General features: G+C 49.2%; 1 protein-coding gene across 1 annotated transcript in view; it reads left to right on the top strand.

Annotated features, from left to right (window-relative positions):
• Zbtb46 (zinc finger and BTB domain containing 46) overlaps positions 1-12771 on the top strand; it is a 64162-nt gene that overhangs the window by 20715 nt on the left and 30676 nt on the right. Inside the window, exon 2 of the mRNA XM_051144019.1 lies at positions 4517-5486. Coding sequence (XP_050999976.1) covers positions 4550-5486 — 937 coding nt within the window. The 5' untranslated portion in view covers positions 4517-4549. The remainder of the gene's footprint in view (positions 1-4516; positions 5487-12771) is intronic.

Below are 12771 nucleotides of genomic sequence, written 5' to 3'. Positions count from 1 at the left end.
AGCCAAGATGGTCTTTGATGGGCCTGAGCCCTGGGGGCTGAAGCGAGTCAGGGGAAAAAAAAAAATAAATGAACTCTTGACTGAAAATAAATACTCCAAAAATACTATTAACTAAGTCATCATAAGATGATGAGAAAAAAGTAGCAGCCTAAGTGGCCCGGGGGGGTGGGGGGGGACGACGTGCTGCCTAGAGGATGTAACGTAAGGCAGGGTGAAGAGGGTGGGGCAAGGTGGCGAGGGATGGAGCAGAGGGAACCGAGAACGGGTAGCGCCAAGAGGAAGAAGGAGTGGGCAGGCGTCAGGTACAGGTTTGTGTTTCCGATCACACCAGCTGCAAAGTGGAAGCAAAGTTCTCCATTGTGTGATGAACCAGTTTCTGTTCCCAAGAGAAGATGTTGGTGAGGCCCCTGTCTTAGGATGGCTCATCACTTAGTGCGTTTTGGAGCATTTCTTTCCACTCAGGAGTTCAATTAATTAGTTAATTAGTCCTTCCTTCTTTCTTCCTTTTCCTTCTTTCTCCCTTCTGCCAACTTCTCTCTTTCTTTCCAGCCTTGAACTTAACACAGAGCCCAAGTTAGTGTCAAACATTGTCGCCTCCTGCTGCAGCCTCCTGAGTACTAGGGTTACAGGGGTTCACCGCTGTGCTGGGTGCTCATTTAAGTTTTCTTCTTGTGGAGCGAGTGTCCTGCCCTCCTTCCGTTTAGCTTCCTCAGCTCAGCGCGTTTACGCTAGCAGCCATCGTTCTGTGTGGGAACAGGAAGGGTGTGAGGGGAAGCCTTTCGTGAGTACAGGCCTACACTGGAGTTACAGGCATCCCTTCCCTTGCTGAGCAGGGTCTGTTAATGGACGCCCTCTTGTGTCAGTGGGCGTTGCGGCTATTTTCAAATACAGCTGTTGAGTAGAACTGACATCTGTGCATGTGTCATCTTCAGATTTCACTGTCCCTGACTGTAAGTCATGATCATGTGGCACTGGGCAATGTTGTTGTTGTTGTTGTCTGTTTTGATGTTTTGAAACAAGCTCTTGCTTTATAATAAGATCTTGCTCTATTGCCCAGACTGACCTTGAACTTAGGACCCTCCTGCCCTGGACTCAGTGCTGGAATTACAGGTGTCTATAATCTGCCTCAACTCTTCAAGATACTGCCAAATCACTTTTTTTATTTTGATAATTATTCACCTTACCTCCCAGTCTTAGCCCGCTCCCTGCTCTCCTCCTGGTCCTACCCGCCCTCAAATCACTTCTCAAAGTGGCCGCCTCAGTGCTATTCTCTCAGCAGCACAGGACGCTCCCTGTTGCTGCCACGTCTGTCGGTTGGGACTGTGGCCACTCTTGCAGCTGGACAGGCATCTCTCGTGGTTTGTGTTTGTGTCTGTTGGTGGCTGAGCTTAGTCACTGGCACATTCCTTTGTGCCATATTTGTTCAGAAAGCTTTTCCCTTAGAGTTGTACAAAAGTGATCAGGAGAGCAGTCTTTGTACCTGGAGCCTCCTCCAAGTCCATGGGGTGTGTGGGCCGTTTGTGACATTTTAAAGTGAAATATTTTTATTATTGATGTTATAACTATCATCACCAGTGCTATGTTGTGGTACTGGGATTGAGCCCCTGGCCTGGAAGAACATGCTCCATCCCCAGTACTTAATGAGACTTCAAATTTAACCTGAAGGTAAGTCAGATATGAGGGAAAAAATGAGATGAGATTTGAATGTGGCCAAAGAGTTTGATGTTTGAGAGGAATGTTCACATCTGAGGTGTCATTCAAAACAACAGAGACTTAACCCCCAATGTGTTGGGGAGAAGAGCTTGAAGCCAGGGCTTCGGTGGCACTTCTGGAGCCCAGCCAGCAGGGGGCAACCTGCAGCTGTAGCTACTGAACCTCTAGGTCACCAACCCTGGCTGTGAAAGTGCACAAAACCAACATGTTGGAATGTGACAGAAACACTAGGTCTAAATTATATCCAGACTTTTTTGTTGAGACGTTGTTGAAGCTGACTTTGAACTTGAAATGTTCAGTGCTGGGACCGTAGGCATGTGCTACCTGTCTAGTCAGAGTTTGCTATTTTCATTAAAATCAGTAGTCATCATGAAAGAGCTCCAGAGGGCCAAAGGAAACACTCCACCCAGCCTGTTCCTTGCCTTAAAACGTCAAGCAGCAGATTAAGTCAGTGCCTGTAAGGCAGAGAGCTCAGGGGTCTTGTGCATTGTGAGGTGCTGTTTGCTCCTTTCCCATGGGTGTCAATCTCACAGGAGAAGCTGGAGTGGGTGGTAGGTGACCCGTCTCTGGTAGGATAGCTCCACTTCTAACGTAAAAGATTTGTTACTATTGGTTTTTTCCTCCCAGACAGGGTTTCTCTGTGTAGCCTTGGCTGTCCTGGACTCGCTTTGTAGACCAGGTTGGCCTTGAACTCACAGCAATCCACCTTCTTCTGCCTCCTGAGTACTGAGATTAAAGGTGTGTGCCACTACACCAAGCTTGTTATTATTATTTTAATTTACGTGTGTGTGTGTGTGTGTGTGTGTGTGTGTGTGTGTGTGTGTATACATACCGCTACATGCCCAAGAAGGCTAAAGAGGGCGTCAGATCCCTCAGGGCTAGAATTACAGGTGGTGTAGGTACTGGGAAACAAACTCAGGTCCTGTTTAAGAGCGGCAGATGCTCCTAACCTCTGAGCCATCTCTTCAGCCCTGCTTGTAACTTTTTATGGCTGAGGACCCTTTACCATCACTGCCGGATAGACAATATTTTGTTTCTGCCAGGATATGACCCTAATGGTTGGGCTTGCACATGCCTGAGTAAAGGTGCCTGTCTCTCTTCCCTCACCATCGCTGAACACCACCCTCTTGCCCCTCAGAGAGAAGGATGGAGGCCACATTTGAGGGGTTCAGGTTGGTGTGTGGTTTCCTCTGTTGGAGATGGGAGTGCCACGCCCCACTGCCTCAGTAACAGGACTCAACAGAGCTAGGACACGCTTGCTGATTGGTCTGTGGGCGCTGGCTGCAGCCCTCAGCGTCTGAGTTCCCCATTCATTCCTCAGCTTTTGGCATCGAGTCAAACTCTACTTGTTCTGCTGCCCCCGTGCTTTGAAGTGACACACACAGAAAGGTCTTGTTGGCTGGCATAACACAGGTCCTTCAGTTGCCGCCCTCCGTTCTTTGGACTGATGGGTATATCTGTCCTGTTTGCAGTGTGCCTGGGAGTTTGTTTTGAATGGAGAATTTCACAGGTCCTTGTCAACTAACCAGGGTGCTGTGGCTTTAGCAGCCAGTATATTCAGGTTGGAATCTAGAGTGAATTCAGGTTGCTTTGGTGACCGCTGTTGTGAAACCTGTCTCTTAAGTGTTTCTTTTCAAAACTGAAGTATCACTGGGTGTGGTGACGCATGCCTTTAAACGCAGCATTTGAGAAGCAGAAGCTGGACAGTCTCTGAGTTCAAGACCAGCCTGGTGAGTTCCAGGATAGCCAGGATTACATAGAGAGACCCTGTCTCAAAAACAAATAAACAAAACCCAAAAAACTACATCAAAAACCTGATTTCTCTTGAAGTGAGTGAGCTGTGGATAAGACAGGTGCCAGAGAGTTACAGCAGCCACAGCCAATGTAAGGTGGCAGGACTGAGAGCACCTGATTCAGGAGAGTCCCATGTGTTCTGTGGTTCTTGTGTGGGCCTGCCTTGGCCGAGGGGTTAGCTAGGAGAATCTAATTGCTTTAGCACAGTTCCATGCACCCTGGAAGCCTCTGAGGAGCCGAGCTGTGGTCAAGCCCCACCCTGGTGCTGGAGACTGAATAACCCTAAGCAGAACCTCTGCAGCTGTACAAATCAAGACGTTTGGAAATGTTCAGGTCTCGTTCTGTTGTGTCTGCTGTGAATTCTTGCTCTGCAGCGGGTGTGCGCATCTGTCTGTCTCTCTGTCTCTCTATCTATGTATCTATTTAATTTTTGTTTTTTCAAGACCAGTTTCTCCATGCAGCCCTGGCTGTCCTGGAACTCTCTCTGTAGACCAGGCTAGCCTCAATCTCACAGAGCTCTGTCTGCCTCTGCCTCCCGAGTGCTGGGATTAAAGGTGTGCACCACCTGGTCCTGCCAAGCAGGTGCTCTTTATATATTTTTAAGGGTGCCTCTTCAAATGTGAGAGATGAAGACTGCGGGCTGGGTTTGTTTAACCTAGTTTTTCAGTTTCAGTGAGAAAATAACTTTGTCTCCCGATGGACAATTTTATTTTGTCTGGATATTTTAACTGTTGTATATAGAATTCTATCGAGAACTTCAAGTCCATTATGGGCCTAGAAATGCTTCTGATGTCTTGCCCAGGGACAGGGCTAGTGCCCACCTGCCATTTGCTGTTTGAGTGGGTCATGACCTCACACCTCCTTAGCACACCTGTGCCACAGGGCCTGCGGTGGTGGCCTGCGTGCTGGCGAAGGCTGACCCTTTGCATGTGTTCTGCTGCCACCCACCTGGACTGATTCCATAACAAGTGTGTTGTGCGTGTGGCTAACTACTCTCTCCTCCCCACAGAGCCTTTAGAAGACGTAGCAGCAGGACTCCCAGATGAACAGCCAAAAGGAAGATATGGAAATCACGTCTCACTACCGGCACCTGCTCCGAGAGCTCAACGAGCAGAGGCAGCACGGGGTCCTGTGCGATGTGTGCGTCGTGGTGGAGGGCAAAGTCTTCAAGGCGCACAAGAACGTGCTGCTCGGGAGCAGCCGCTACTTCAAGACACTCTACTGCCAGGTACAGAAGACATCTGACCAGGCCACCGTCACTCACTTGGACATTGTCACAGCCCAGGGCTTCAAGGCCATCATCGACTTCATGTATTCCGCCCACCTGGCTCTCACCAGCAGGAATGTCATCGAGGTCATGTCAGCTGCCAGCTTCCTGCAGATGACTGACATTGTGCAGGCCTGCCATGATTTCATCAAGGCTGCACTGGACATCAGCATCAAGTCAGATGCCTCCGATGAACTCTCAGAGTTTGAGATGGGCACCCCAGCCAGCACCAGCACGGAGGCCCTGATCTCAGCCGTGATGGCTGGAAGGAGCATCTCCCCGTGGCTGGCTCGAAGAACGAGCCCTGCCAACTCCTCCGGAGACTCTGCCATCGCCAGCTGCCACGAAGGAGGGAGCAGCTGTGGCAAGGAGGACCAGGAACCCAAGGCTGATGGCCCCGATGACATTTCTTCACAGTCTCTGTGGCCTGGAGATGTAGGCTATGGGTCTCTGCGCATCAAGGAAGAGCAGATTTCACCGTCACATTACGGAGGGAGTGAGCTTCCGTCTTCCAAGGATGCTTCGTTACAGAACTCGTTATCAGAGCAGAGTGGGGGGGATGGCTGGCAGCCCACGGGCCGGAGGAAGAATCGGAAGAACAAAGAGACTGTACGACACATCACACAGCAGGTGGAGGAGGACGGCCAGGCCGCCTCTCCGGTACCCTCATTCCTGCCCACATCAGGATGGCCTTTCAGCAGCCGAGACTCAAGTAAGCCTTTCCTGTGGTGGGTTGGGTGTAGGTGGCCCAGGTCACTGAGCTGATGATTTTGTGGCTGTTGGTGAATTGGCACAATCCCACGTTCCTATGGTCACCTTCCTTTTTTTTTTTTTTTTAATTTTTTGGTTTAAAAAAAAAAAGATTTATTTGTTTATTATGAATACAGTGTTCTGCTTGTATGCAATACCTAAAGGCCAGAAGAGGGCACCAAATGGTTGTGAGCCATCATGTGGTTGCTGGGAATTGAACTCAGGACCTTTGGAAGAACAGGCAGTGCTTTTAGCCTTTGAGCCATCTCTCCAGCCCTTTTTTAGCTTTTTTTTTTTTTTTTTGAGACAAGGTTCCTCTGTGTAGCCTTGGTTGTCCTGGAACTCACTCTATATATAGACCAGGCTGGCCTGGAAGTCAGAGATCCACCTGCCTCTGCCTTTCAAATGCTGGCATTAAAGGTATGGTGGCACTCAGAGGAAGGATAGCAGGTTACCAAGAAGAGACTTGATACCCTATGAGCATATACAGGGGAAAGAGGTCCTCCTCAGTCACAGACATAGGGGAACGGAGTAGGGGGAAAGCGGGAGGGAGGGAGGAATGGAAGGATACAAGGGATGGTCTAACAATTTAGATTTAATATGAACAAATTAATAAAATATTTTTTTAAAAAGGTATGTGCCACCACCGCCTGGCCCTATGGTCACCTTCTATCACAGTAAATTAGTATGATGCAGGGAATATGACTACATATCTCAAAGACTGAGGTGGCTTTGGGGCCCTAACAGCCCTGGTTTGTCCCTCACATCAATACAGCTGCAGCATGTAGGAACTGCCTCAGTGGGGCTTCCTTGAAGCCAGCGAGACAAGTCTCTAGCTGATGGAGGAGAGCGTTGGTTGGGGAAGCTCCTCCTTCTGAGTTGGCTGCCCTCCTTCATGAATTGGACATTTCCTTAGTCCCGTCAGGGCCATCCAGAAAGCCACCGCAGTGGGTGGGACTGAGCTCCTCCCCAACCCCAGCTCAGGCTTGGCTTTTGAGGTGCTTTGTTTTCAGGGTCTTGCTGTCTCAGGCTGGGACATTGTAACTGAAAAGAGCTTCACAGTGAGGGGTGAATGTCTCACGTCACAAGTGGTCACGGCATGCACTGCTCTTGCTGAGGACCTGAGTTCAACTCCTAGCATCCACGTCTGGAAGCTCACAACTGCCTGTACCTCCGGCCTCCATTGGCCTCTGTACTGAGGCATATACCACCATCCACATACTTAACATTTTAAAACTTTTATTTTTCTTATTTTTTTTTTTTTTTGGTGAAGATTTATTTGTTTTATTCTGTGTGTGTGGGTATTTCACGCGCATGCCCAGACACGTGCACCACATGCACACCTGGTGAAAGTGATCCCTGGAGCTGGAGTTAACAATCAGTTGTGAACATGGTATGTGGGTGCTGGGAATTGAACCCAGGTCCTCTGGAGGAGGAGCAAGTGCTCTTAGCCACTGAGCCATCTCTCCAGCCCGTGTGTATGAGGTGGGATGGGGATTATATATAGACATGAGTTCAGGTGTCCATTGAGGCCAGAGTGGATGGGAGGTGCCCAGCATGGATGTTGGGAGCCATGTTTGGGTCTTCTGCAACAGCAGTGTACTCTGAACTGCTGAGCCATCTCTCCAGCTTCCTCCTGTCTTGGAAACCTTTTTACCTGAGCAGTTCATTGGCGTTCACATTTTGCTACTATCCATACGCTGTAACTGGAGTTACTGATGGTTGTGACTCATCATGTGGGTCCTGAGAATTGAACCTGGGTCCCCTACAGGAGCAACAAAGTGCTTCTAACCACTGAGCCATTTTTATCTTCACAAATGGGAACTCTGCATCCGTCAGTCGGTTCTCTACAGCCCTGTGCTGGAAGGTGTCTCTGCTTTGACACACGGCTACTGTTATTCATTCACACTCTCAGTGGTGGTTAACATGGCCAGGAGAACAAAGACTCCTGTCTTACAAGCTGGACAGCCTGAGGTTGATCCTGGACCTACATAAAAGTGGAAGGAAAGAACCAGCTCCTTACAGCTGTCCTCTGATCTCTATATGGACGCACACATGTACATATGTACACACACATACACAAATACATGCAATAAAAGTTATTTTGTAAGGGCCTGGGTGTGGTGGCGCACACCTTTACTCCCAGCACTTGGGAGGCAGAGGCAGGTGGATTGCTGTGAGTTTGAGGCCAGCCTGGTCTACAAAGTGAGTCTAGGACAGCCAAGGCTGTCCTATAGGTCCTATAGGTGACAGTGCTAGGAGCATGTGTGCCATGGGTGTCCGTGGTAAATTAGGAAGTGGAACACTCCCAGAGCCCGTGGGCTGCAGGTCTCAAATGCAGTCAGTGAGCAGAAGGTGTTTTCAGAGTCCAACAAGTGATTCTGGCTCTTTCTTTCCTTAGTCTTAAATCCTTGGGTTGCCAGGCAACTGTGAGCAGCTTCTGCTTGGGGATGCTGAGGGCTGAGATAAGGATGGAGGTGTAGGCTGGTGCGTGGGTTGCTTCCTGCGTGTCATGGTAATGTATCACTGGTTGAGCCTCCGACACCCTGGCTCTCAGATGAAGATTAGGAAACCTAAAACACGACACTTGATGGAGGTCAGTTTGTTTTCACTAAAGAGTTAGAGATTGATCTATGATTTATAGGGAAAAAGGCTCTTTTCTATTCAGCCACATGTCAGGTGCCATTGGGGCTTTCTCAGCTGTTGCTCAGATGTGACAACTGCAAATAGGTTCTGGCCAGTTGCCATGTCCTCTCTGTGACCCATCCTGGCTCCAGGTGGTCCCTGGGATCACTTAACTTTTTAACAATTTTTTATATTTTTAAAATTTAAATAATTTATTCAGATTACATCTAAATTGTTATCCCCTCACTTGTATCTTCCCATTCCCCCTCCCTCCCTCTTTCACCCTATTTCCCTCCCCTAGGCCTATGACAGAAGGGGACCTCCTCCCCCACCATATGGTCACAGCCTATCAGGTCTCATCCTGGTAGCCTGCTCACCCTTCCTCTGAGTGCCACCAGGCCTCCCCACCAAGGGGAAGCGGTCACATCGGGGGCCCCAGGGTTCATGTCACAGTCAGTCCCCGCTCTCCACACAGCTGTGGAGAATGCGCTGTCCATTGGCTAGGATCACTTAAGTTTTAGAAGTGATTTTCTAAACAGCAGGTCTGAGAAGTCAGCGTTAAACTTGATTTTATTTCTGTGATAGCTGGTGGAAATGACATTAGGTAAGCACGTCAGTTGTGCGTACCATGTTGTGGACACAGGCAAGCCTTCTGCCTGGGTCTCAGGGGCATCCCAGGGTAAAACCTCCCCTGATGCATCTGCAGAGAGATGTCAGCAATGGTCCTCAGTGCAGCTAGTGGTGCTTCTGTGAGGTAAAATAGTATCCAGGGTCCCCAGCTACACTCAACCCTAAAGTATACTGTAAGCATCAAACTGTGACGCTGCTTTAGGGTTAAAGGTTTTGTTGAGTTAATGTACTGGACTTTGGGAAGATTAAACCTCCACATGGTGGGTTTTGTTTGTTTGTTCTTGTTTTTTGCTTTTCAAGACAGGGTTTCTCTGTGTAGCCTTGACTGTCCTGAACTTGCTGTGTAGACCAGGCTGGCCTTGAACTCACAGCGATCCACCTGCCTCTGCCTCCCTGAGTGATGGGATTAAAGGCGTGCGCCACCACGCTGGGCTTGGGATCTTTAAGGCCACATCAGGACCTCAGTGTAGCTCCCGCTGAAGATGAGGGATTTGTGGGATGCAGTGTTGACCATACTCTGGCACTTCCTTGCTTGGGGGATGCATGGCGTGGCTTTCAGGGTGAGTCTCATTTCATTCCTCTCTGGATCAGATGCCGCCTGCATTTCTCTCCCTGTCTCATCCCTGGCAGAGAACAGGACCTGAAGGGAGGACTCAAAGCCCCCTAGACTACCACATCATCCTAGTCCACACAGCCTAGACGGGAAGACTTGCAGGAACCTAAAACCATAAGAGCTTTTCTCTGTTGCCCATGCACAGATTTCATGGTTGTGAACAGTCCCAGCGTACTAACTAGTCCTGGGGCTGGCTCGACTTGGGACATCACTAAACTGTTGATACGGTAACCGTCTTGTGCTGCCATTTAGACCGCATAACATTTTTATTATCTTTAAAAATTATATATTCTTCTCTCAGACATTACATCCCAGCCCCAGTTTCTCCTCTCCCTGCTCCTCCCAGTCACCCCCAGACCCACTTCTCTGTCCCCAGACGTAGTTGATCATCTTTGTAAAGAAAATCATCTGTGCTTGGTGTGTTTTGGTTTGCTTCATTTTTGTTTTTTTAAGATTTATTTATTATGTATACAGTGTTCTCCCTGCATGTACACCTGTAGGCCAGAAGAGGGCATCAGATCATATTATAGATGGTTGTGAGCCTTAGGAAGGGCAGTCAGTGCTCTTAACCTCTGAGCCATCTCTCCAGCTCCCTTGGTGTGGCTTGGAATGAAGGATTAGTATGGTTGAGGGAAAAGGTGACACAATCCGCTTCAGTCCGCGCACACCCCGCATCCCATGGCGCTGATGTGGGGACTGGGCTCCTCGCACACTGCACACCCTGCATCCCATGGCGCTGATGTGGGGACTGGGCTCCTCACACACCCCGCATCCTATGGCACTGATGTGGGGACTGGGCTCCGTGCATACCCCTCATCCCGTGGCGCTGATGTGGGGACTGGGCTCCTCCTTTTGCCACGTTTTCTGCTCATCTTTCCTCTGTGGTTTTCCTCCCAGATACAACTGATAGAGTCTCCTGAAGTCACTTCTGACTGGACCATGTCATAGGGTGTTTAGAGTGGTGGCTGGAACCAGACAGGCAACATTGCTCTCTTTGGGATAGTTCGCTGATATGAGGACCTGGCACTGAGGAGGGAAAGTTCACCACATCTTCCTACCAGGCCTGTGCAGGACGATGCTAATGCCTTAGAGCAGTGCAGGGGGCGAGAACTGAGGCAAGTGCAGGTACAGGTCAGAAATTTGGAGTTTCATTTGAAGGGGTGTCCTGGCATCCAGCAGTGCTTGTGACAGGCTTAGCTCCAGGATCTAGTTAGATTCTGATATATCCAGTGTATACAAAGTGACTTTTCGTGCCAGGGGCAGGTGGACTCAGTCCCACAGTCTTCCTTTTTGCACCCCTGAGCCTCCTTGTGGTACTGAAGGGTCTCACTGTCCCCCATCAGGCTGAGCTCAAATCGAAGTGCTTCTTTTGTTGTAGTGTTATCTAAAAGAATTGAATTTACAGAGCGTGAACACGAAAGGGCTTCTTATGGACATAGAACAAGCCAAACATTCTTTGAAATGAGGAGACTGGTGACTATCACCCTGGGGTACCTGGCAGAGCTGGTGGTGTATGGTCCCTGCCAGAAAAGTCCAGCTCAGCCTGGTGGAGTGTGTCACCTGGTCTGAGGAGTGAAAAGAAAGCTCTATGGAGGGCTGTGCTTCTGGGAACTCAGCAGCCACATGCCGAGTGAGGTGACCGTGGGCAGAGCGCGGGCATGCCAGACTCTGTAGGGATCGTTCTGGTTTGTTACAAAGAAGATAGATTCTGGTAGGACGCCAAGCTAGTGGGACAGGCACCTTGAGCTGAGCAACACTTGCCTGTGGTGATGTTTCCTGAGTGCCTGGGTTGCTGTGCTGCTCTGCCGCCTCTGCAGCCATGCAGCACTCGGTAGAACCACCACCAGAGTCTGTGTGAAGTGATGGTTTTTTAAGTGCCACCTTCCCCCTGCCCCCGGCCTCCCCTCCCAAAGAGACAGAACTCTGAAGCTGCTCTGTTCTCAGGGAGGGTTAGTGTCTCTCCCTGGGGCTTTTCTCAGGTTAGATTGAATTCTGTGCTCCATGAACAGTACGCCATTATGTTGCAGGAGTTTTTTCTCCCAGCCCCAAGGCCCTGGAGCACAGACTCTTGAGACTCAGAATATAATTTACAAACACCTAGGCCCTATAGCTAGGATCTTCTCTGACTTCAATAACCCATTTGTTCTAATCTACGTTCTGCCACATGGCTGACTACCTGTGCTCAGGTACCATGTGCCTGTCCTCCTCTCACATCTTAAGGATGAACCCTCAGCGTCTGGCTCTATCCTAGAATTCTTTCTCCTGCCAGATGTCCCACCTGCTATTTCCTGCCTCAGTTATAGGCCACTAGCCTTTTGACTGACAGGTGATGCTTCCATACAGACAGAAGAGATTTCTTCTACATTGTTTCACTCGGATATCTCACTCTGTAGCTCAGCCTGGCATTGAACTTATGACTGTCCCGACTCTGTGTCTCAAGAACTGAGATTAAAGGCATGGGTTGGTGGTGGTGCCCCCTGTAGTGAACTTCCCACTGTAATGGAGGTCTGTAGTTTGATCACCGTGCTGTACTCTCGGTGAGGAAGCATCATTGGCAGGCTCCTACAGAGAGACACTGCCTGTAAGTCATATTCCAGGACCTGGGTTCTCCTTTGGCAGCTCCTGTGAGACCTATACCGCCAAACCATGCATGGAGTTGTTCTTTAGATACGCTCTTGGTTTGTTTTTTTTGTTTTTTTTTTTGTTTTTTTTTTTTTTTACGAGACAGGGACTCTCTATGTTATCTTGGCTGTCCTGGACTCACTTTGTAGACCAGGCTGGCCTCGAACTCACCACGATCTGCCTGCCTCTGCCTCCCAAGTGCGATGAGGCTCTCTGGTTGGGTCCTGTCTCTTCCTTTTCTAGAATCCACAAACTTTGCCACAATAGTGCCGTGCTGTTGCTGGTGCGCATGAGCTGGCCCAGCGGAGCCAGCGGTGCTGCGTGCCGTAAGAGTGCCCCTCATATAAACCAAGGAGCTTACTTACACTGGAATGTTCGAGCTGACAGGCTTTCTTTTTTCCAGTTTCTGTGATAATTCAGATTAAAACAGAAGTATATAAGTGATAAATCAATTTCTAAACATAATTTTTTGTTTTTGTTTTTCGAGACAAGGTCTCTCTGTATAGCCTTGGCTGCCCTGGACTCGCTCCGTAGACCAGGCTGTCCTCGAACTCACAGCAATCTGCCTCCCGAGTGCTGGGATTAAAGGCGTGATCCACCATGCCCGGCTGTAAACTTAAATTTAATGAGTTTACTTATACAATTTTTTAAATTGTTGCTGCCAGTCTGGTGGTGCATGCCTTTGTTCCCAGCATGGTAGAAGCAGGCTGGTCTGTGAGTTCAAGGACAGCTTGGTCTACAAAGAGAAACCTTGTCT

The sequence above is a fragment of the Acomys russatus genome, chromosome 4 (assembly GCF_903995435.1).
Source record: "Acomys russatus chromosome 4, mAcoRus1.1, whole genome shotgun sequence".
NCBI classification, from domain to species: Eukaryota; Metazoa; Chordata; class Mammalia; order Rodentia; family Muridae; genus Acomys; species Acomys russatus.
The sequence above is the reverse complement of the archived record's forward strand: the minus strand, read 5'-3'. Positions and strand labels throughout refer to the sequence as shown.